Source organism: Cyprinodon tularosa, unplaced genomic scaffold, assembly GCF_016077235.1.
Source record: "Cyprinodon tularosa strain WSP-4 unplaced genomic scaffold, ASM1607723v1 ctg774, whole genome shotgun sequence".
Classification (NCBI taxonomy): Eukaryota; Metazoa; Chordata; class Actinopteri; order Cyprinodontiformes; family Cyprinodontidae; genus Cyprinodon; species Cyprinodon tularosa.
The window spans coordinates 346,351-371,014 of record NW_024039534.1 but is presented as its reverse complement, the minus strand read 5'-3'; the positions used below and the strand labels follow the sequence as shown (position 1 = coordinate 371,014).

Below are 24,664 nucleotides of genomic sequence, written 5' to 3'. Positions count from 1 at the left end.
TAAATACATATTTATATACTGTCATGGTGTGTTTTTAAAGGTCAGACCCAAAGATGCAGAGAACCAGGAAAAAGGTTTAACCGGTTTATTGGGATGAAGGTACAGGGGAAGTGTGATCTGGAACTCAGGTAGCTGGTGAACAGGAACTTGGATGTCTGGATGGGATATCACAACGGTTAGTTCAGGAACCGTGGGAATCTAGAATGCTAGTGAGGGACTCACGTTAGGGGGGGTTCTTCTCTCACTGGCATCAAGTTGAAGAGTGGACAGGTAGACATTCTTTGGACCTGGAGGAGCCCTGGAGCGGACTGTCACTTGGATTTCCGTGAGGGACTGGAACGGCACATGTGGAGGTTTCTCCCCTGCTCAGTGTGAGCTCGGTAAACAATCCTTCCAGGGGAAGAAGGCCAAACATCCAGTATGAAGGAGGACTTCCTGCAAAAGGCAAAGACAAAAAACAAGGTTAGACTCAGAGAGACAAAGACTCGGTTTGACTCAGTGACTTAAAGACTCAGGTTAGGCTCTGCTAATCTAAGCATGGCTAGAGTACCCAAAACTGGCAAACTCAGGTAGCTGGTGAACAGGAACTTGGATGTCTGGAGGGGATATCACAACGGTTAGTTCAGGAACTGTGGGAATCTTGAATGCAGTAGGGAAAATGCTAGTGAGGGACTCACGTTAGGGTGGGGTTGTTCTCTCACTGGCATCCAGTCTGTGTGGGTTGATCAGAGAAGAGGGGACATGTTGAAGAGTGGACAGGTAGACTCGGTAAACAATCCTTCCAGGGGAAGAAGGCCAAACATCCAATATGCAGGAGGACTTCCTGCCAAAGGCAAAGACAAAAAACAAGGTTAGACTCAGAGAGACAAGGACTCAGTTTGACTCAGTGAAACAAAGACTCAGGTTAAGCTCTGCTAATCTAAGCTTGGCTAGAGTACCCAAAACTGGCAAACACTCTGGCGTCGAGGCAGTGACAGTCCACTGCTTAAGTACTCCTCCAGATAATGATCTGAGAGCCGCAGGTGTGCAGGGAGGACCAACAAGGACAGGGCGCCACCTGGTGGTGGAGGGAGAGACAGACACAAAACAGACCACACAAACAGGATTCCTGACATAAACACATATTGAGAAACGGCCCCAGGCTGTGCCGGAGTGCTCGCCCTAATCACTATAAAGTAATTATGCCATATTTAATTAGTGTCCAAACGTCTAGTGGATGAAAAAGTAATGGACTGAAAATTTCCCACAATGCACCTTGAAAAGCAGTGAACCTCCGCATCCTCTAAAGGCCGATTACGTCATACCGCGGCGCCGAGGCTAGTTCCGATTGGAAGGATTCTCGTTATGCGGCCGACAAATGCGTCCTTTTTTTCGCCCGTTTTAAAGGACAGCTCCGCTGTATCCTCCGTTGGGTATCCCATGATTCTTTCTGAGTCCAAGCAAGCCGGCTGCTCCGTGCTCAGAGGAAAAAGGGAAATGGCGCCAAACAGTGGTGAATATTGGAAGTGCAGTTTAGTATAATCCAAGTCTGTCAATAGTTCTCATTTAGGTGAATGAAAATAGTTGTTTTATTGGTTATTGAGTCAGATAAGTGGCGGTAATGTTTGATTTATCAAAAGGTTTTATCTGTCACTGTGTAAACGTGTTTGGCTGACATTTAAGCTCAGATTCAAATATCTCTGCAGGGTGGGGACTATAAATCTGATATCTGAGATGATGTTATTAGCAGCCGAACAGTAGTGAGAAGTTCAGCATCCATTCTTTGAAGGCTTTAGGTATCAACAGTCAGCGTTGCTAGGCAACAGAGTGTACGGCGCAGTGACAGCCATAGAAGGCTGGACCTGTTTGAAGCCGTAGCCAAAACTCTTCCATCCTCCAAAGATCCAGTCCAGGTAGACCGGGTCCCTGGAGGATGCAGCCTCTGAAACCCAATGATTGATGGTTTAGTTTTTGTCTTCTTTCTTGTAAAGCGGTTGGTTAACAACCTTCAGGTACGTTAGCGCCACCAACTGGAAAGGGCTTGTAAATTTGTACTTCTAAATTGGTAATTAGTACTTGTAGTTTGTCAAAGTTGTAACTTTATTATTGGTATTTCTATCTTCTAACAGATGAAACATCTGTTAGAAGATGTTCTTACAGAATATAAATCCTAATCACATATTTTCACTAATATTTACAGTTTATACATCTATGCATAAGTTTTCATTGACAGTTATCTGACCCCGATGGATGCAGATGGCTTCGGTGTTTTAGAAAGAATCCAGATGTTTGTAACTCCTGAGAAAAATGTTTGACTTTTTAAACCCGGATCAATGGGCTCTGCAGCTCCAGCATCACCGCTCAGTTTCACGGCTCACGTCGGAAACATGTTTTTGTATGACAGGAGTGGTCACTTTTTCCCAGTTTCTGAATATTTTCAGAAGGTTGGGAGCCCAGACTCTAACAAAGACTCTCATTGATGAGTGTTTATGTGTCTGTGAGCCTCATAACCACAGACTGACTCACTCTCACTTTCAGGAAGTTTTATTTTCTCATCCAGTTTTTCTTCTTCCTTTTACCCTCAGTTCCAACAATAAAGACGGAGCCGCTTGACGACTACGACGCTGCCCTGATGTGTAGTCAACACGGACCGGGCCAGATCCTGCACCCAAAGCCGTATTACCCCCCACAGGTCATGGCTCCGATGATCTCCGACCTCAGGCCGTGCGTGGTGGGCGGGACTTACGCTGTTAGTCAGCAGAGATTGGTGGCCAGGCCTTCCTCTGCTACTCCCTGTTCCCCGAGCACCAGCCCCAAACTTCACGATCTGGCCCCGTCACCCTTCTCAAAGTGCCTCCAACAGTCGGGCCATCAGCCACCCATCCCTCACGTCTCCATCATCCAGGAAACTCCAGGACGGTTCCAGCCTCCAGACCTCTACCCGCCCAGCAGCTCTTCTTCTCCTACAGACTCCCAGCCGTCCACGCCGACCGACGCCCCCTTCTCTCACGCTCCTGGCGTGACTCCAGCCCAGCCGGTCAGCGCCAGCCCCGGCGTCCAGGAGCTCCCTGAACCTGCAGAAAGGGGCCCGTCCTCGCTGCCAGAGGATGGCAGCCCGCCGCCTGTGGCCGTTAGCATCAAAGAAGAACCACAGGAACTGGACCAGATGTACCTCGATGATGGTGAGAATAAAACTTCATCTGTTCTTAAACACAACGGAGAACAGCTGCAATCTGGTGCAGGAAAAAAAAAGTAACTCTTCCCGTAACTCAAATCCTTAAAAAAATTTTACCAAAACACAGAAAATCTTTTCATGTCATAAAAAATACCTTTTTTAAATGTCAAATGATCTCATCTACTTTCATTTAAGGGAATATCTTCCTCTAGGTAAGAAGCTCTATTATTGAAGAAAATAAAAAAATAACTGTATAAATGTCAAAACAACGAAAAAGACAGCAAACATTTAGACTTCAAGAAATGTTCCTTTCAATCTGTGTATTTTTCCATTGTTGTAAGCAGAGCAATAAGGAATATGTTTATTTGTTTTTAATATAAAACGTCTTTATCTTATATCTAGTGCATAATATCTATTTGTCTTAATTTAAGGAGAGCATTTCTCATTCCATTAGAATATAATCTTACCTGCTCAGATTAAGGGAAAAGAAACTGATTTTAAGAAACTTTTCCTTATTTTAGGTCTATTTTTGCAGCGTAAACCTTTAAATCCTCCATTTCAGACAATATGAAGCTGAGATACTTTTTCAGCTTCGTTTCCTTTGTTGCTGTGGTTTGATTCTTCCATAGAATCTGCAGCTTCCAGAAGAAAAAACGAGGTTGGTTCAGAGCTAATATGAGGTAAAACCAATTGACTTCAATCCTAAAGCTGAATCTGAAGAGAACAGGTCATACAACCATGTATCTGTGAGTCCTTGAAGGTCCAAGACGTTCAGAGGTTCCTCACGTAGAGAATCTTCAGAATCATCAGGAAGGATCTGCAGATGATCTCTGGACCTTTAGATGATTCTGCATCATCCATCTAAAACGGATAGAACCAGCAGGGATTCCTCTGTTTCTGTACTCAGAATCTTCTTGGATGGATCAGCATAGATCAGATAGATCCGTTCTCCATCCTTTTGCACACTGGAAAAAAAGTATTTTTTCTTAAAATAAGGGATTTTTTCTTGAATTGAGGAGATAAAAGATACACTTTGCCAATGGAACAAGACAATTTAGATTTAAAATAAAAAAACACAATTGCATTGTCTTATTTCAAGTGCATTTTATCTAATTATCCTATTTTAAGAGTAAAAATACTAATTCTATTGAAACACTATCCCATTTACCTACTAAAATAAAGGGCAAATACTCTTTAATTTAAGAAATTTTTACTTATTTCTAGATTGTTTTTGCAGAGTAGAATCTGCAGCATCCATAAGGAGAACAAGGTTGGTTCAGAGATAATATGAGGTAAAACCGATTGACTTCAATCCTAAAGCTGAATCTGAAGAGAACAGGTCATACAACCATGTATCTGTGAGTCCTTGAAGGTCCAAGACGTTCAGAGGTTCCCCACGTAGAGAGGGAATCAGTGATGATTTAAAACTTTTTCAGAATCATCAGGAAGGATCTGCAGATGATCTATAGACCTTTAGATGATGCTGCATCATCCATCTAAACTAATAGAACCAGCAGGAATTACTCAGTTTCTGTACTTAGAATCTTCTTGGATGGATCAGCATAGATCAGATAGATCCGTTCTCCATCTTTTTGCACACTGGAAAAAAAGTCATTTTTTCTTAAAATAAGTGAATTTTTCTTGAATGGAGGAGATGAAAGATACATTTTGCCAATGGAACAAGACAATTTAGATTTAAAATAAGAAAACACAATTGCATTGTCTTATTTCAAGTGCATTTTATCTAATTATCCTATTTTAAGAGTAAAAATACTAATTTTATTGAAACGCTATCTCATTTACCTACTCAAATAAAGGGAAAATACTCTTTAATTTAAGAAATTTTTACTTATTTCTAGATTATTTTTGCAGAGCAGGAATAAGTCGCTGCAGCCAGGCTTTGAGCACTGGAAAAACAATCTAGAAATAAGTCAAAATTTTTGAAATTACATGCATTTACCCTTAATTTGAGTAGGTAAGTGAGAGAGTTTGCCAATGGAATGAATATGCTTTTACTCTTAAAATGAGATTTTTAGATAAAATGCACTTGAAATAAGACAATGTAATTGTGTTTTCTTATTTTAAATGTAATTTGTCTTGTTCCATTGGCAAAGTGGATCTTTTTCCTCCTCAATCCAAGAAAAATGTAACTTATTTTAAGAAATAATGACTTATCTAGATTTAGATTTTTTTCCAGTGAGGTGGTAGGATGTCAGATCATTTCAAAGAGAATAACAGAAAACCAAACTCCAGAGGTGAAACTCTTAATCATTATCAGTAAAGAGGAGTTTCTGTGGAAGGACTTAAAAAAGAGGAACTGTTTAATGTTTGCAGACTGATGGAAGCTGATGAGACGTCCAGGAACCGTTTTGGACTCCTGTAAAACCCTTTTCCAGCTTTATCTGACTCTCTGCTGCTGCTGGAGTCTTTGCCGGGTTATTTCTGCATCCACTGAGCCGCATGCAGCTGGGAGCTATTTGCTCTGATTGACCCTGAAGGTCTGGAAGCTTCCTGATATGGGGTAAAACCGATTGCCTGAATTCCTAAAGCTGCATCTGATGAGAACAGGTCATACAACCATGTATCTGTGAGTCCTTGAATGTTCAGAGGTTCCCCACGCAGAGAGGGAATCAGTGATGATTTAAAACTTCTTCAGAATCATCAGGAAGGATCTGCAGATGATCTATAGACCTTCAAATGATTCTGCATCATCCATCTAAACTGATAGAACCAGCAGGAATTCCTCTGTTTCTGTACTCAGAAGCTTGTGGGATGGACCATCTTGGATCAGATAGATCTGTCCTCCAGGCTTTTGCAGGAACCAGTCGCTGCAGCCAGGCTTTGAGTTGGTACGATGTCAGATCATTTCACAGAAGATGACAGTAAACCACATTCCAGAGGGCTGGCTGAGGAAGAGGAGGGTACCCATCAGGTCTGACCCATAAAACTTTCCTTAACCATCCAGGAGTCTCCGTCAGGCTGACCTGCCCGCCGTTCTCCCGGATCTTCTCCTGGATCGTTGGAGTTCTTCGTTGGTGTGAGCTTTGCCCTTCTCCTCGCCTTTCTTTCAAGCAACCTGTCCTCCTAACATGGTGCAGGACAAAGGTGTGTCCTTTGCTCTAGAAGGATACGAGTTCGCTGCCGAAACCAATTCAAGAGGTGTGTGGTTGCCATGACCCCCATGCTTGAGAAATAGCACGCCGACGCTGAATCACTTACAGGAGCTGTAAACATAGAAGGACTTAAAAATTCAATTCAATTCAATTCAGTTTATTTATATAGCGCCAAATTCACAACACATGTCATCTCAAGGCACTTTACAGTTCAACCAGATCAAATTGATACAAAGTTTTCTATCTAAGGAAAACCAGCTGATTGCATTGACTCATTGACTCAAATACAATCCCCCACACTAAGCATGCTTGTAGCGACAGTGGAGAGGAAAAACTCCCTTTGAACAGGAAGAAACCTCCAGCAGAACCAGGCTCAGTGTGAGCGGCCATCTGCTGAGGCCCACTGGGGTTCAAGGAGACAGAAGCAGAGATACAAAAAGCAGCTGTAAAAGGCGGCCCCGTCCAGGAAACACACAGCCAGGCAGACGAGCTCCGAGCCAGCTCCCATGCCAGAGGACGAAGAAAGCACATCCACTCAGTCACGGTCAGAGAAACAGGACCACACTGGAAAACAGGCCGATCTCCAACATCTATAAACAAGGGTGTTGATGGAAGCAGCACAGCTGATGTTTCTTTCCAGGATGACGTCACAGCCAAACAGGAACAGACGAGGCAAAGCAACTCTGAGGAAAAGCAGAGAGAGCAGAAGGTTAGAGATTGAACTAACAGATTCTGCAGAATAGGAGAACAGAGAGAGAATGAAGCAGAATGATGAAATGGGGGTCCCTATGTCCTCCAAAAGTCTAAGCCTATAGCAGCATAACTATAGAGATAGCTCAGGATAACCTGAGCCACTCTAACTAGAAGCTTTATCAAAAAGGAAAGTTTTAAGCCTAGCCTTAAAGTAGACAGGGTGTCTGCCTCACGGACTAAAACTGGTAGTTGGTTCCACAGGAGAGGAGCCTGATAACTAAAAGATCTGCCTCCCATTCTACTTTTAGAAATTCTAGGAACCACTAGTAAACCTGCAGATTGAGAGCGAAGTGCTCTGTTAGGAACATAAGGAACAATCAGATCTCTGATATAAGATGGAGCTTGGCCATTTAAGGCTTTATATGTGAGAAGGAGGATTTTAAATTCTATTCTTGATTTAACAGGAAGCCAATGAAGAGAAGCCAGGATAGGCGAGATATGATCTCTCTTTTTAATTTTCATCAGAACCCTGGCTGCAGCATTTTGGATCAGCTGAAGGCTTTTAACTACAGTTTGTGGACTTCCTGATAGTAAAGAATTACAATAGTCCAGCCTTGAAGTAACAAATGCATGGACTAGTTTCTCAGCATCACCCCTGGACAGGAGATTTCTAATTTTTGCAATGTTCCTCAGATGAAAGAAGGAAATTCTAGAAACCTCTTTGATCTGGGATTTAAATGACAGGTCCTGATCAAAAATAACACCAAGATTTTTTACTTTATTATCTGAAATCAGTTTAATCCCATCCAAATGAAGTGACTGGCTAATCAGTTTCTTTTTCAGAGACTCTGGTCCAAAGACTATAACTTCTGTTTTGTCTGCATTCAGAAGCAGAAAGTTAAGAGTCATCCAGGTTTTTATGTCTTCAAGACATGCCTGTAATCTATGTAATGGGTTAGCTTCATCTGGATTTATAGACAGATATAGCTGGGTATCATCAGCATAACAGTGGAAATTAATCCCATGCTGTCTAATAATTCTACCAATTGGGAGCATGTATAAAGTAAAGAGAATTGGTCCTAGCACTGATCCCTGTGGTACTCCACAGGTAACCTTTGAGCGTGTTGAAGATCTATCATTAACATGAACAAACTGAATTCGATCAGATAGATAAGATTTAAACCAGTCTAGTGCTGTTCCTTTAATTCCAACAAAATATTCAAGTCTTTCTAAAAGAATATTATGGTCAACTGTATCAAATGCAGCACTAAGATCCAACAGGACGAGCACAGATACAAGTCCATTATCTGAGGCCATGAGAATATCATTAGTGACTTTCACCAGAGCTGTTTCAGTGCTATGATGAGCTCTAAAGCCAGACTGAAACTCTTCAAAAAGTTCATTATGGTGGAAGTGATCGCAAACTTGTTTGGCAACTACTTTCTCAAGAATTTTGGATAAGAAAGGAAGATTGGATATAGGTCTATAATTGACCAAGTCATCTGGGTCAAGAGACGGTTTCTTAAGCAGAGGTTTAATTACAGCAACCTTAAAAGCTTTAGGTACATATCCCTGTAACAGAGATAGATTAATCACATCTAAAATTGAGGAGGAGATCAAAGGGAATACCTCCTTAAATAACCTGGTTGGAACTGGATCTAACATCCAAGTTGAAGGCTTAGATGAAGACAATAATTTTGCTAATTCAGAGAGTTCAACTGGATCAAAGCAGTCTAAACCCAGTTCAGATTCCATGACTACCTCAGGTACAATCGCGGATAGAGGAGTGCTTATGATCTTATTTTTAATAAGATCAATCTTATTTATAAAGAATCCCATAAAGTCATTGCTGCTAAGAGCAGGTGGAATGGACGGTTCAACAGAGCTATGGCTCTGGGTGAGTTTGGCAACTGTATTAAAAAGAAATCTAGGATTATTCTTATTCTCCTCTAAAAGGAGGAACTATTTAATGTTTGCAGACTGATGGAAGCTGATCAGATGTCCAGGAACCGTTTTGGACTCCTGTAAAACCCTTTTCCATCTTTTTCTGACTCTCTGCTGTTCCTGGTGTCTCTGCTGGGTTATTCCTGCAGCCGTCGCACTGAGCCGCGTGCAGCTGGGAGCTATTTGCTCTGATTGACCCTGAAGGTGTGGAAGCTTCCTGAAAGCCGTCAGTTCTTCTCCTTGACGCCCCGAGACAGACTGGATGATCTCACCGCCGGAGATCTCTGTGCTCACCGCTGAGGTTTGGAGGCTGCGCGTTCTGCATGCCGCCAATTGGAAATAAATTGGATAACTGATCCCCAGCCTCGGCTAGGAAAACAGTCTGTGGTTGTGTGTGAAGTCAGTGAGGGAGAGGAGCCGAGGAGATGAAGAAACACTACCCAGCAGCTATCAGAGCGCCGAGCTGCGGCGCTTTGATCCATAATGCGGAGCTGCTGCTGCTGAAGCGTCTGGCTCAGTTTCCTGAATACAGGGAGTCAGACTGGCCTGCAGGAATTAGACTGCTCCCAGTCCACTTCCTCTGACCAGTCTGGGGAAAGACATCAACACCTCTCAGCTCCGTCTGCAGGAACATTTAGCCAACTCCAGCCACACATCCTGTCTCTTTAAGAATCTAAAGGCTGCAAAACCCAAAAAACATCTCATATTCTGATTTTTTTTTTATTTGGCAAACAGAAACTTTAAATCTCAGCAGTAAGGAAGATATTTTTGACACAAACATAAAAAGATTGACCTGTTCTCAAATTACTGCTGCAGTTTATGAGAAAAAAATGTAAAAAAAAAATTTATGAGGAGAATAAAGAAGCAACTTAAGATCAAGATCAGAGAAACCAAGGAGGTATAGAGGAAGAGGCTGGAAAGAAGCTCCAGTAGAACAATATCAGAGATGAAGAATATCCAGGCTTCAAGCAGGAGGAGGGTCAGACAGATGGACGTCTGGACAGAGCCGAGGAACTGAATCCATTCTTCAACAGGTTCAGTTCAGGAACAAGATCAGCATCTTTCTATCAATCTAAATACCATCATTTGACCCAAAGCTTCCTTTAAATGTTTAAATGTTTCCTCTTCCCACTGCTTCTATGAGTTTGTTATCAGCCAAACCAGAAGATGGTGCTCCTTACTTGTCTTTAGAAGTCAAGTAAAGCAGAAAACTAGAGAGACTGAATGGTAATCAGTCAGCAGGTCCTGATGGTGTCAGTCCCAGAGTCCTGAAGGCAGAGCAGCTCTGTGGGATTCTAAGGCCTGGTTATCCTCCTGCAGCAGCGTGTTGCAGATATTTTTGATTTAGACCCAATATTGAAGCGTGGTCTGCGCTACGTTATTCCATGCCACAATGCAAGTGGAACAATCAGGAACTAGCTGTGTGGCTAGATACAGCCGAGTTTGTGTGGAAATGGAGGGACATGAGGGCCAAAAAGAGCGGGGATCCAGGTGGAAAAAGGGTCCCAGTGTTCTCGTGCACCTCGTTCCATTTTCCACAATCGCGGTCATACAAACAAAACAAGCCAGTAAGGTACTGGAGCCGGTTGACAGTTGCCTTTTGTATCTATGCTTCTTTTTCTATGTCTGCTTCTGTCTCCTTGAACCCCAGTGGGCCTCAGCAGATGGCCGCTCACACTGAGCCTGGTTCTGCTGGAGGTTTCTTCCTGTTCAAAGGGAGTTTTTCCTCTCCACTGTCGCTACAAGCATGCTTAGTGTGAGGGATTGCTGAAGAGTCAATGAGTCGATGCAATCAGCTGGTTTTCCTTAGATAGAAAACTTTGAATCAATCTGACTGGATGATCTGGTTGAACTGGAAAGTGACCTGAGATGACATGATGTGATTTGGAGCTATAGAAATAAACTGAATAGAACTGAAGGATGAGGAAGTGAAGGCTGCATTGTATCCCAGCTTGGGAGACCCCAGGATTCCCAGTTCATTTTTAATGTTTCCCACTGGGAAGACAAGAAAAGACTTGTCTGTTTGTGGAAAGTGTGAGCTGTGTTTTCTGGGCTGGATGTAGAGAACAGTTTGGGCTGAGTGGGGGGGGGGGGGGGGTTAAGGGGGAGGGGGCGCCCCCGCTGTAAAACCTGCTGACTGGACAGATTTCCAGGCCTCTGATTGGAGCCAGCCTGGGAGAGGCACAGAAAGCAGGAGAGCCCATCCAGTCACCTCTGAGGAGCTGAAACTTTCTGCCCACTTCTTTAAATTCGACTGATCGATGCTGGGATTAAAACGGACGAAGAACTGAAAACTGTTCCATCCTGGAAGTACAGATCTAAACGACCGGATGTGACCCTGGAAAAGTCCCCCTGGGGTCCATCTCTGTTGTTTACACGGTCCGCCCCCCATTTTTGTCCACTTCCAGGACGCCTTCGCTGCCATTTTATCTGTATGCTGATGACCGCCCAGTTTTCCTGTAAAATATACCGTTTCTGTTCAACCTCTAACGGATTTTTCTAAATGACATCAGGAGATGATTTCCTCTGAATTTCCTCAGTTTCCCTCTTTGGATCCAGAAATCCAAACAATATTCCTTCTCCTGAGAAATCCAGCATCCCTCATTCAGGACTTTAAACTGACCTGATGTTCTTGTAACCGCCGCAGTCGAGCCTTTTTTCAGTCCAAGCTGTCAAAGATTAAGCCCCTCCTGGCTGGACGCCATCTTGAAATCGTTGTCCGTGGGTTTTTTCTCCTCACACCTGAAGTCGACCGCTCCTTTGGGACTATAGTTGGCACCAAACGCTGCAGAACAGAACTATAATTCTCCCAGTAGGCCGGCCGCTTCCCATTGGTCAGAGCCGACGCTTCATCTGGAGTGAACTGGGCTGCTGGTCATCCAGTAATCCTCCATCACTTTAAACTGGTTTGAAAACTTTTAACCCAGCAGGAGTTCATCTGTTTTTTCTTTTGTTTTACTTTTAATCCACATTGATTTTGCTTTGATTTTTATGTATAGATTTTTATATGGAGTGGATTTTGTTCCATTATTGTTGCAAAAAAAGGAACACCTTTAAATAAAATAAAAATAAAACATGAAACAAAACAAAAAGAAACAATCCAAAAATGTAATTAAAAAACGTTCGAGAGTAAATACTTTTTTTTTTCGTTCGAGTTTAATTTATTGTATTTTTTCATACTGAAATTCTCGAAATTACATCTTTACAAATTTTGTTTTTATTTTATTATCTTTTATTGCTCCTCACTTCTGGGGGCGGGGCTTTTATCTGATATCAGGAGCAAAGAAGCATTTTTATTGGTCTGCTGGACGTTAGGAAGAACAATTTTGTTCGTCGAGAATTTAGTTTGAGGTGGAAGTGAAGAGGATTTGATCTGGAAAACGCAATTTGAAAAGAATGTTCGGGAAAAAATGTGAATTGTTTTTTTTTAGAAAAAAAAATAAATAAATAAAGGAAAAAAGAAAAATAAAATGTGTATTTTTAAAATTTCCATTTGTAAAATAGATTTTTTTTTCTTGCAAAAATGGACCCAATTTCCCCCCATATATTTATAGATATATGTTCTCCGTGCAGCACTTTGGTCAGAGCGATGGGCTGAGTGCAAGAGCTTCATCATCCAGCAGCAGTAAAAGCAACTAATGTGGGGGGGGGGCCCTCTTAGGACCCCCAGGAGGAGCCGGAGAGCGAAGCTCAGCAGATGCATCTCTGACTCTTTGCAGGAAGCTGTGTTACAAGTTGGTCCAAAAAAAGTAAATAATTTAAAAGTTATCTCTGGTTTCTCCAGGTTCCTTTGCACCATAAACCACCTCAGCACAGCTGGGCTGAACCTGCAGTTCGAACGCTGCTGCTTTCTGTCAGCAGAAACTGAATCAATGTGACCTAAATAACCGCCGGCTTTATTTTTAGGGCTTCGTCATTTAGAGATCAATGAATTGACTTTTCCTCCATTCAATTAGTTGGTTCCCTTAAAATGTGGCGGCACCACGAGAATCGGACCATGGCAGCAGGATGACAAACGGGGCGGAGTCCTCTGAGACCTATGGCCCCGCTGGGCTACGACGCAATAAGCTAACGCTGGGCAAACGCTTTATTTCTTCCTTCTCACTGCAGGAAATGTCTTTGAACAACAATCTTTTAATTATTAGTTTAACATAGAAAAAAGAAGCTAAACTTTTGCTTAAAGCCTTTGGATTCATTTGCTTCTGCTTGATGTTAACAGAATAAATAATAAATTACATAGTTTTCAATTTGAGGAGGAAGAATATGCATCCAAAATAAAATCAATGTCACTTTATTTTATGGAAATGAAGTAGAGGTAAATCCAGCATCTGTATTTAAAAATAATTTTGGTGGAAAGTCCAAAAAGGTCGGCTGTAGAACCGGTTCTAGTCGCCGCTCAGGTGATGGAATCGGTGCGAAGTTGGGCTGAACTTGATGACCCAGTTTCAGCTGCTGGACTCACGTTAAACTGCAAAATCCTTCAAGGTCATCTGGCTGCAGAACAAGCCCAAAGCATCATTCCTCCACCTCCGTGCTGGAATCGCTGCCTGGGAGGTTCTCCTCTCTGCAAAATATCTGATCGCTTGAAGGTGACCTGATGACCCTTCCCAGGTCGATGGGAGGGGCCGGCCGCTCCTCTGAGGTCATGCGGACGTCGTTCTGCCTCGGCGGCGTCGTCTTCACACCTGTCAGACTGACTGAAGGAGCTTCTCGCTCTCTGATCCCTTCTGTTCGCTTCCAAGATGATAAAACACTTTAACTTTAACTGTTTTCAGCCTCATTGACCTTCTGCTTTTACTGCATGGCCGACTGAGACAGCCGCCATGTTTTTATTGAAGGAAACGTGTTATTTGGGGGGGGAAGCCCCCCCCCCCTGATTCCTCTGGTGCTTTAAAGTTTGAAAGAATTTCCTGTCAGTGAATGAAGGGAAATCCAGGCAGCTTTTCCTGCAGTGGAAGGTGATTCCTCAGAACCTGCTGCTTCGTTCCTGAACCTGAAAACAATCAGAGACAGACTGTGATCCAACATCAGAGCCCGTCAGCACAGAGCCAATCAAAACAGATCAACAAGCCGGCACCTGCTTCTCCGCAGGTTACAGCATCTCTCCTGATAGAATATATCCGGGGATGTTTTCCAGAAACACTCCTCAGGGAATTTAGCAAACGGTTCTGCAGGTTCTGGTCCGACTTCATGCATCTGATTGGCTCAGCTACAAATACAAAGAGAAATGTTTTCATATAAATTATTTCCAACTAAGTAGAACCAATAAATTAATAAACATCTCAAAAAGCAGAGATAAAACAAGTAAATGTTTACGTGAGATAAATAAAATAAGATAGAAAGACATTTAATTCCTTTAAAAATAGTAAAATTCTGAAAGCGAAGCAGGAAGTCTTTTTAATTCAGTTATTTGTTTTTTTATCGTCTGGTTTTTGTAGAGTCCAGCCCCCAAATTGTGAGAATAATGATCATCAGGATGCTGATGCTAATAATCACACATTAAAAAGCTAAATTAGAGACATTAAACAAACGAATCAATGTGTTTTTAGGAGTTGGAGGAAGATGGAGTACCCAGAGAGAACCCATGCATCCTCTGAGAACATGCAGTTTATTAGTAGTTACTTCTAAAAGTAGAATGGGAGGCAGATCTTTTAGTTCTCAGGCTCCTCTCCTGTGGAACCAACTACCAGTTTTAGTCCGTGAGGCAGACACCCTGTCTACTTTTAAGGCTAGGCTTAAAACTTTCCTTTTTGATAAAGCTTATAGTTAGAGTGGCTCAGGTTATCCTGATCTATCTCTATAGTTATGCTGCTATAGGCTTAGACTGCTGGAGGACATAGGGACCCCTTTTTCATCATTCTGCTTCATTCTATCTCTATTCTCCCTCTCTGCAGAATCTGTTAGTTCAATCTCTAACGTTCTGCTCTCTCTGCTTTTTCTCATAGTAGCTTCATCTGGTCTGTTCCTGTTTGGCTGTGACTCCATCCTGGAGAGAAATATCAGCTGTGCTGCTGCCATCAACACCTTTGTTTCTAGATGTTGGAGCTTGGCCTGTTTTCCAGTGTAGTCCTGTTTCTCTGACTGTGACTAACTGGATGTGCTCTCTTCATCCTCTGACATGGGAGCTGGCTCGGAGCTCGTCTGCCTGGCTGTGTGTTTCCTGGACGGGGCCGCCTGTGGAGCTGGTTGACAGTTGCCTTTTGTATCTATGCTTCTTTTTCTATGTCTGCTTCTGTCTCCTTGAACCCCAGTGGGCCTCAGCAGATGGCCGCTCACACTGAGCCTGGTTCTGCTGGAGGTTTCTTCCTGTTCAAAGGGAGTTTTTCCTCTCCACTGTCGCTACAAGCATGCTTAGTGTGAGGGATTGCTGAAGAGTCAATGAGTCGATGCAATCAGCTGGTTTTCCTTAGATAGAAAACTTTGAATCAATCTGACTGGATGATCTGATGAACTGGAAAGTGACCTGAGATGACATGATGTGATTTGGAGCTATAGAAATAAACTGAATAGAATTTAATCCATAAAAATGTTGTTTTTCTTTGGATTTTTTAAAGATGTTTAACTTCCTTTTATCTCTGTTTTATCCTCCAGTCAACGAGATCATCCGGAACGACCTGTCCAGCATCTCCGTCCACAGCCATGCATAGGCTCCGCCCACAACCTGCATACTTATCAGGAAATGGAGAAAAAAGGGGAAACTGATTGTTGGCCTGCAGGGAGCAGCAGGAGGAAATGCAACCAGAACAATCGCGAAAACATTTTCCAGACTTCCAGGGTCCAAGATGTGCCTTCAGCGTCTCGTATTCCTCCTCTTCAGGTAGAATATTCCCGGGAACGCGTCCCTGAGAGAACTGCAGCATCCCAGACTCTGTCCTCCCTTTAACGGATGCTTCCAGAGGACCAAAGCTGTTTTCGTTTTCTGTTTTACTGTAGTGCCTACAGATGATGCTATGTATGAACAGCCTGTGCTTTTTCTTATCAGCTTTACTGAAAAAAAAGTGCCTTTTTTAAACTGGAAATGAAGACAAACATGTTTGATGTGTTGCTTTAAATCATTTTAGCTTCAGTTTGTTTCTTCTAAAACAAACTAAAATGTTTCTTTTAGTTTCTGAGCATTAAAGGAAAAGTCCGTCAATTTAAGAATTCAAACTTCTGAAAGTTCTTTAAATCTGAAATGATTCCATCCTGTTCAATAAATGATCAGAGTTTTTAATTCAGAGTAATTTTCATGTGAATGTGCTTTACTGGAGGCATCCATGTTTGTCAAAGAACACTACTGCCACCTACTGGTTAGTGACGTCACGGTGCGGTATCGGCTGTTGATCAAGTCCCAGTGCTGTATCTGGTGTTTGTCACAACGCGCTATTATCCAAGTCATCTTGAAAACATTCTTCTTCCAAATGTTGGCTACATATTACGGGTTTTTTCTCTGGCCAGAAGTTCGATGGCAAATCCTCCCTCTTCAAGTTGGCGATCCAACGACCAACCCGTCCGTGGAGGATCAGGAATCAGAAAGGTGGAATAACTTTTTTTTCACTTTTACCCGATGTATTCCAGCATCCAGCTGCCATGCACGTGGGCATTGTCAGTTTCACTATAGCTCTGGTGAATTTCAATGGTGAAGTCCTCTGGAAATCTTCAATAATTGTTGTTGATTGCAGATGTGTCTAGTAGTTCCCATTGATTTAGCTTGGAAAGCGGGGAGAATGGCGCTAGGCTTACCGCACCGTGACGTCACTGCTGGAAGATGGCAGGAGGGAGGGGTTACTATATCTGGGCAAAAATGGCCGCTCCCAGACTCAGTGATTTTTGAGAAAAAAAATTGTTTTGTCTGATTGACGCTAAATTTTTAGATAATGATCCGTTGATTATTCCTTGCAGAGCAGATTTTTCCTGCATCCTCCCTGAAGCTGCTTGTTTCTGCAGAGCTGCATCTCCTTCCTCACTGATCTCCAAATGTTCTGATCCAGATGTCTCCAGATGTTTCATTCCTAACAGAAAAGCTTTAAATGTTCATCCAGAGACTCCATGCATGGACCTGTCCCATGCAAACTGGCCTCCTTTCTACCTGCGGGTGTCGCCCTCTGGTGGCCATTAGACAGACTACACGTTTAAGGCTCTGGCTTAATCATCCAGCACCTTTTCTGCACTTTTAGGTCACAGTTAGTGCAAAAAAACAAACAGTCTATAAACCAAAGCAGTGACTTTAGTCCCAAATGTCTCAAATACAAAACAGAAATAAAAACCATTAATTTCAAAGCAGCAGGTACACAAATTAACTCGTGTATAATTGTTTTAAACTACAGTCAAACTAAACATAAACTATAAATACGATGCACTATATATATCTAAATTTATAATGAATTTACCTAAAATCTATCCTTTCGGAGCATTTGGAGGCATATTTAAAAACAGCAGAAGAAATATAATTAAATCAGGATTTTAAAAGAGCTCAAACTGTTTTCTGTATTTTCTTCAGTTTATCTTTAGCTTCGTGTTTTCATGTCGCTTAAAGGCGAGTAAAGTTCCCAACGAACAGGTTTGAATATTTTCCACTTATCTTCTGTCCGATCAGTGGGAATTTCTCCAAAGATTCATTCCATCCCAAAAAAAAAAGAGCTAAAACTTTAACGTTTAGCTCATTTTCACATCATTTCTCCACTTTCTGACATTCAAAGCTGAATAAGAAACTTTTTAAACTTCATTTTTTTTTCTGAGATCCATTTTCTCTTAATTTGCATGTTTGATTTTCGCAGCAGGTCCAGCGTTTGCATACATGAAGGGAATTACCAGTAAAGTGACGGATGTGGTTTTCTGGCACTGAAGCCTTATGCAACATGACCTTTCTCAGCCACCGTACTCTGATTTGTTTTTCTCCTGTAAATATTCTGATCAGATTTTAAAAAAAGGGAAAAATCTCTTATTTCCTACGTGGATTTTTAAAACTCTGTTTTATTTTATTCCTCAGGCCTCTTAAAGCACACTTTGAAAAACTTGATCTCTTACAGGAAAAATGATTTTTTTGCTTTTTAAAAGCTGACATTTGATCTGGAAGTTTGATAACTGATGGTTAAAGATCTATAGAAACCTTCAGCGCTCTGCACAGCCGCACGTTTAAATACTCACTTTGTATTTTTATATTCCTGACCCAGACCTGCCTGTTCTGGATTATCGGCTCCTTTTACCAACATGCTGTCTTTTATGTATTTATTAGTCTTAATCTGTGTATCTGAGGAGGAAGAGAAGCCATGTTTACTGAGTAGATTCTTGTCCCTGAACATCTCGTAGCTCCACTTTATCATTTCCTGTATTTGTCAAATAAAAATGAATTAATGTGTTTAATCTGAAGAGTGTTTGATTTTCCTCTCCTCCATCTGGATGCATCATCTCTGCAAAGAGCTGTGAGAATATTTGTTTAGCACCTGCCTGATGCAAAGCAAACCTTATGTCATTTAAATCATTTCCATATTTGAAAAGAAAAATTACTGTTTTCTGAAGCTTTGCGGAGAATTCTAAGAAACTAATTGTTAAAGGAAAATTTTATATATTTTATTACTGTGAAATAATATTAAAAAAATGCAGGTCAATAAAATGTCCTTTTTTCATCTAGATCTCTATAACTGATTTAATTCACTAATTAGAAATTATTTTTAAATTATCAAAAATAATAATTTTTTAAGATATTAGGCCCAAGAAAGAAAATAAATATTTTTTGCTGATTTTTAATCAACATTAGAATTCAGTGAGATCAAATTCACATAATCTAGATCTATTGTAGATCTAGATCAATCAGATCATCCTGTCAGATTAAATGATTAAAGTTTCTCTCCAAGTAAAAACCATCTAATTGCATCCAGTGATTCACTTTAAAGGATTTTCTCCTCCTGGATGAGCAGGCAGAAGCAGTAGATATCGACTCTTCAGCAATCCCTCACACTAAGCATGCTTGTAGCGACAGTGGAGAGGAAAAACTCCCTTTGAACAGGAAGAAACCTCCAGCAGAAGCAGGCTCAGTGTGAGCGGACCATCTGCTGAGGCCCACTGGGGTTCAAGGAGACAGAAGCAGACATAGAAAAAGAAGCATAGATGCAAAAGTCAACTGTCAACCAGCTCCACAGGCGGCCCCGTCCAGGAAACACACAGCCAGGCAGACGAGCTCCGAGCCAGCTCCCATGTCAGAGGATGAAGAGAGCACATCCAGTTAGTCACAGTCAGAGAAACAGGACTACACTGGAAAACAGGCCAAGCTCCAACATCTAGAAACAAAGGTGTTGATGGCAGCAGCACAGCTGATATTTCTCTCCAGGATGGAGTCACAGCCAAACAGGAACAGACCAGATGAAGCTACTTTCTAAATAAAACCGTTTTCTTCTTTTGGCACATTCTTCTCCTTTGACTACTTTGAGCTGATGCAAAGAGTAAATGTCTCCACTGTGAAATCAATGAAGTCAATCAATCGATTAAAACACGGGTCAGACATGAAGGCCTCATCATCTTATTTGGGTGCAAAAATGAATGAATGAAACCTGAGAAAAGCGTCTGAGCTGGAGGAGCTTTCAGCTGATCCTAAAAACCGTTTAACCAGTTAGTGAGAAGAACATTTAAACGTTTGACCAAGTTCCTCTAATATATAATTGAACATTATTGATCTCACATTGGAGAAATTTATCTCTGCATTTAACCCCTCCCCTTGGGGAGCAGTGGGCTGCCATTGTGCGGCGCTCGGGGAGCAGTGTGGGGTTAAGGGTCTTGCTCAGGGACCCAGAGGGGCAGTCTGTGATAGTGGGACTTGAACTCATACCTCTGGATTCCAAGCTCTACGCCTTAACCGCGAGGCTGACACTTCCCTACTACTTTTCCTCTAAGGGAAGTAGAGAATGGAGAGAAAGAAAAGGGGTTTTCCCTTTTCTTTGGCCTAAAACTGATGAGGAAACATCTGTTTAGTCTGAATCTGAATTATATTTTTCATCAGAATTTTGCCCTCTGCTCTCTCTGATTGATGCTTTGTCTGTTATGCAAACCAGAGGAGGTTGTTGACTTTGCTCAGCCTTCTCCTCACCTGCTGGTTCAGCTTTTAGGGAAATCAGTAACTGATTTAATTCTGAGCGTCCAGGTTTTCTTCAGACTCAGCAGCAGAACATCACAGGTGAGTTTGAATTCTGTTTCCAGATGGTTTCATAACTTTAAACCCCAATAATTATGTTAAGGATGAACCTCCTGAATAGCTAGAATACTAAAGTTCTGAGAACATCTCTGACAGGCCCTCAGAAAGTTCTTAAAAAAATCTAATTCTTTAAGCATTAAAGAAAAAAATGTTGATTACACTTTAAAGTTTCCAAAGAAACAAGAGAATCAGTTTTTATCTGGCAAAACGTTTTATTTCTTAAATCAATTTTAGCTGAAAATGGATCAAAGTGTCGAGTTTTTTTCAAGCTTTTCCAAAAAAGGAATTTTGAAAAAATCTTGAAAAAAGAGACGGCTATTTATTTATTTATTGAAACACGCACATTTCGACCTGCAGACCTCTGTAAGGACAGTTTAATCCTCATTAAGGGAGACGATGGAGGTTCAGGTGGTCAGAGGAAGCGGACCCAGAAGGTTCTGCTCATTAGATGGAGGGAAGAAATCCAGATATTATCCTGAATCTGTCTGGAAAAAAAATAAAATCAGAATAAAGCTGAGATTGTGACGAACATGAAAAACAGATGAAACTTTGTTCCAGATTGCTTTGATATAAACTAGTATCACAGAAATAATCTGAAATTTAAGGAACTAGTTGAGTTTATTTAATGAGGATCAATAGATGATGATGGCTAAATGATAAAGAGAGGAAATGGGTAAAATATATAAGATGACTGTCAATAAAAACCTATAACTAGGCTTCTACATTTATTAAAGGAAGTCAGTGTTGGCTTCCTATTTGCTCCTTGTTTTTGCTCGTTAATATGTGTGAGATCAGATGTTTCCTCTGCGAGAATTTAAATTACAACATTGTGACAAATAAGAATCAGAAATTTATAAGAAAGAATCAGACAATTACAAGAAAGAATCAGAAATAAAAAAAAAAGTAAGAGAATTGTATAAGAATGAAGTGTAAATTTACAAGAAAGGATTAGGAATTTACAAGAATTAATCAGAAATTTATAAGAAAGAATCAGACATTTAAAAGAAAGTATAAGAAATTTATAAGAAAAAAGGAGACATTTAAAGGAAAGAATTAGAAATTTATAAGACAGAATGAGAAAATTATAAGAAAGAATGAGAAAGAAGAAGAAATTTTCAAGAAAGGATTAGGAATTTACAACAATGAAGCAGAAATGTATAAGAATCAAAAATCTATAAGGAAGAATCAGAAATATAAAGGAAAATATGAGAAATTCATAAGAAAATATCAGACATTTACAAGAAAGAAGCAGAAATTTTCAAGAAAGGATTAGGAATTTACAACAATGAATCAGAAATCTATAAGAAAGAATCAGAAATTTAAAAGAAAGTATAAGAAATTTATAAGAAAGCAGCAGACATTTAAAAGAGAGTATGAGAAATTTATAAGAAAAAAGGAGACATTTAAAAGAAAGAATTAGAAATTTATAAGACAGAATGAGAAAATTATAAGAAAGAATGAGAAAGAAGAAGAAATTTTCAAGAAAGGATTAGGAATTTACAACAATGAAGCAGAAATGTATAAGAATCAAAAATCTATAAGGAAGAATCAGAAATTTAAAAGAAAATATGAGAAATTTATAAGAAAGTATCAGACATTTACAAGAAGCAGAAATATATAAGAAAGAATCAGAAATAAAAAAAAATCAGAAATTTAAAAGAAAGTATGAGAAATTTACCAGAAAGGATCAGAAATTTATAAGACAGAATGAGAAAATCATAAGAAAGAATTAGACATTTATAAGAAAAGTAGAACAAAAAAAAAATCTGAAATTTAAAAGAAAGAATCAGACAATTACATGAAAAAATTAGACATTTATAAGAAAGAATCAGAACTTTAAAAGGAAGAATGAGAAATTTACCAGAAAGGAGCAGAAATTTATAGGAAAGAATCAGACATTTAAAAGAAAAAAAATCAGCAAATGAACTGAATTGAAGATGAAACTGTGATGGTGTGATTTTTTACAGTGCTATGATGGAGGAGGATTCTCACACCAATAACTCGTCCTCTGGTGAAGATAAAGGCTGTTTAGAGGAAGAAGGATATCTGGTTAGTCTAGCTCTAATCAACGTCTTCACCTTCGTCATCGGTCAGCCTGTAACAGCCAGACTGCTGTGGATCACCTTCACCGCCAGGAAGTCCATCGATATCCTTAACTGTAACTTAGCTCTCTTCTACAACTTCCTGTACCTGGCATACATGCTGCACCTCATCTTCCTGTTCGTCTTCCAGCAGCAACAGTCGGACCTCCTCAATAGTTTATTAATTTACAGCCAAGTTGGAGGCTCCATGGGTTTATGTTTCATATGCATGGAGCGGTACGTGGCCGTGATCTACCCCACCTCATACCCTCTGCTGAAGAAGTACAGGTGGAGGGAGGTCTGTGTGGGGACAGTCTGGCTCAGCTGTCTGTCCACCTTCACACTGAACACCTTGGCCAAGGACAACATCTCCTCCCTCATACAGAAGATGATTAAAAACATCCCTCCCTCAGTCATGCTGCTCATGACCGTGCTGATGGCGTGCTGCACCGTCAGAATGGTCAGGGTGCTGATGAAGTCCAGCCCAGGACGTGACAGACTGCATCCCGCCAAGAGGAAAGCCTTCAGAATCATCTGGGCAACCACGGCCATAAACCTGCTCTTCTACATCCCGGTTGCTTTGGTGCAGAAGTTGAATCAGGATGAAATCTGGTTCCAGTGCACTCTCACCCCCGTTTTATTGCTCATTTTATCGGCTGCCAGTGTTGTACACCCAATGTTTTACCTTTCCACCAAGGGGGAGCTGTTTCCATGCTTAAAGAGGCGGATTTAAATGACTGAAATGTAAAGCTGTGTGACCGCAGAGACATCTGGCAGAGAGAATAGGCTCCGACAGTCGGCCTCAGCAGATGGCCGCTCACACTGAGCCTGGTTCTGCTGGAGGTTCCTTCCTGTTCAAAGGGAGTTTTTCCTCTCCACTGTCGCTACAAGCATGCTTAGTGTGAGGGATTGCTGAAGAGTCAATGAGTCGATGCAATCAGCTGGTTTTCCTTAGATAGAAAACTTTGAATCAATCTGACTGGATGATCTGGTGAACTGGAAAGTGACCTGAGATGACATGATGTGAATTGGAGCTATAGAAATAAACTGAATTGAATTGACAATTCAAACTAATTCTTTCCTTTTGTTTTCAAACTAAAGCAAAAAGAAATTCATTATAATTGTAACAAAGAACAAAACGAATAATGTGGGTTTTAAACAAGGAAAAATTTTAAAATCTTTTCCATCCCTTTGTTTCCAAATTTGAAGACGTTTCTCTTCCCAGTTTTTTCAATTCAAAATGTCAGAAATAGCGTTTAGTTCCAGGTTTTATCCAGCAGCCCAACAAAGCCTGGTTTTAGTTTAGAAAACATGCAAATAGAAACGGATGAACGGGTCCCCCCCTTTGGAATGGGGGTCGTTTGGCTTCTTTGTTAGCCTGCAATGCCCCATACCTGTCTATGTCTCTGAAAGGGGGGGTCGTTACACTGGAAAAACCTAGAAATAAGTAAAAAATGTCTTAAATTAAGTGTATTTCCCCTTAATTTGAGCAGGTAAATGAGATAGTTTGCCAATGAAATGAGTATTTTTACTCTTAAAATAGGATAATTAGATAAAATGCACTTGAAATAAGACAATGCAATTGTGTTTTCTTATTTTAAATGTAAATTGTCTTGTTCTATTGGCTAAATGTTTCTCTTTCCTCCTCAATCCAAGAACAAATGCAGCTATTTTTAGAAAAAAAAATGACTTATCTAGATTTAGATTATTTCCAGTGTGGGGGGGATGGTTGGCCTGGCTATGTTGTCTCCTATGTTTCTACAAAGATATTCAGAAATACTTTAATAAACCCAGAGGGAAATTACTTTTGTTACACGCTCCAGTTACAGTTATATACAAAACCAACCACACAAGATAATAAAGATAAAAATATGTACACATATAGCTCTTCTGTATATATATATATATGCATAAGGCAGTGGTATAGGGAACCACCTCATGGTGGGGCCCTTGGGAGCCCTAAGAAAGCACCGACGGCAGCACGGCCTCAGTAAATCGTTGCCAACCCCCCCAAAGGATGTGATGAACAGTTTGTAATGAAACTGAAATCTCGATTAGAATGCAAATTATAGGTTACAATAAAGAAATTGATTGATTAAAACAAACAAGAGAGCAGATTCTTCGATCTACTTTGTAAAGATCCAAGAATCTGTACAATATATTTATCATAAATTCATTGTAGCTATCAGTGTTGTATAAAGTACTGAAATCTCGGAGTCCAGTAAAAGTATAAGTACCTCCAAAATATGACTTTGGTAAAAGTCCGAGTCACTGAAATGTTACTTGAGTAAAAGTCTTAAAGTATCTGAAATGGCTTCTATTTAAGTATAAGAATTACTGCAAAAATAGATGTACTCAAGTAATGTAGTGAAAAGTAATAGTAAAAAGTAAATGCAGTTTGAATGACATTTTTTTTAAACATTTTTGGAAACTTTGAAGGTTAAATTCACTTAAAATAAAATAAACAACCAAATGTAGGATAAACTTAGACTGGCTTTACTGGTGTTGATGAACG

The 24,664-nt window shown here is 40.6% G+C and overlaps 2 protein-coding genes across 2 annotated transcripts; both read left to right on the top strand.

Annotated features, from left to right (window-relative positions):
• The first annotated feature begins 537 nt into the window (after positions 1 to 537).
• Positions 538 to 15,902, top strand: nfatc1 (nuclear factor of activated T cells 1). Its single transcript, XM_038270752.1, has 3 exons — positions 538 to 569; positions 2,518 to 3,161; positions 15,496 to 15,902. The coding sequence occupies exons 1-3, from the start codon at positions 538 to 540 to the stop codon at positions 15,549 to 15,551; spliced, it is 732 nt and encodes a 243-aa protein (XP_038126680.1). The 3' UTR covers positions 15,552 to 15,902.
• A 4,121-nt stretch (positions 15,903 to 20,023) lies between these two features.
• LOC119773660 lies at positions 20,024 to 22,882 on the top strand. Its single transcript, XM_038270751.1, has 2 exons — positions 20,024 to 20,050; positions 22,036 to 22,882. Exon 2 carries the CDS (start codon positions 22,040 to 22,042, stop codon positions 22,880 to 22,882), a length of 843 nt encoding a protein of 280 aa, XP_038126679.1. The 5' UTR covers positions 20,024 to 20,050; positions 22,036 to 22,039.
• The last annotated feature ends 1,782 nt before the right edge of the window (positions 22,883 to 24,664 follow it).

Excerpts from the sequence above, each read along its gene's own strand:
- nfatc1 (XM_038270752.1), top strand. The coding sequence starts at position 538 with ATGGCTAGAGTACCCAAAACTGGCAAACTCAG. Across the intron at positions 570-2,517 it reads CCCAAAACTGGCAAACTCAG|GAAGTTTTATTTTCTCATCC; the intron begins GTAGCTGGTGAA and ends TCTCACTTTCAG. Across the intron at positions 3,162-15,495 it reads CCAGATGTACCTCGATGATG|TCAACGAGATCATCCGGAAC; the intron begins GTGAGAATAAAA and ends TTTATCCTCCAG.
- LOC119773660 (XM_038270751.1), top strand. The coding sequence starts at position 22,040 with ATGATGGAGGAGGATTCTCACACCAATAACTCGTCCTCTGGTGAAGAT.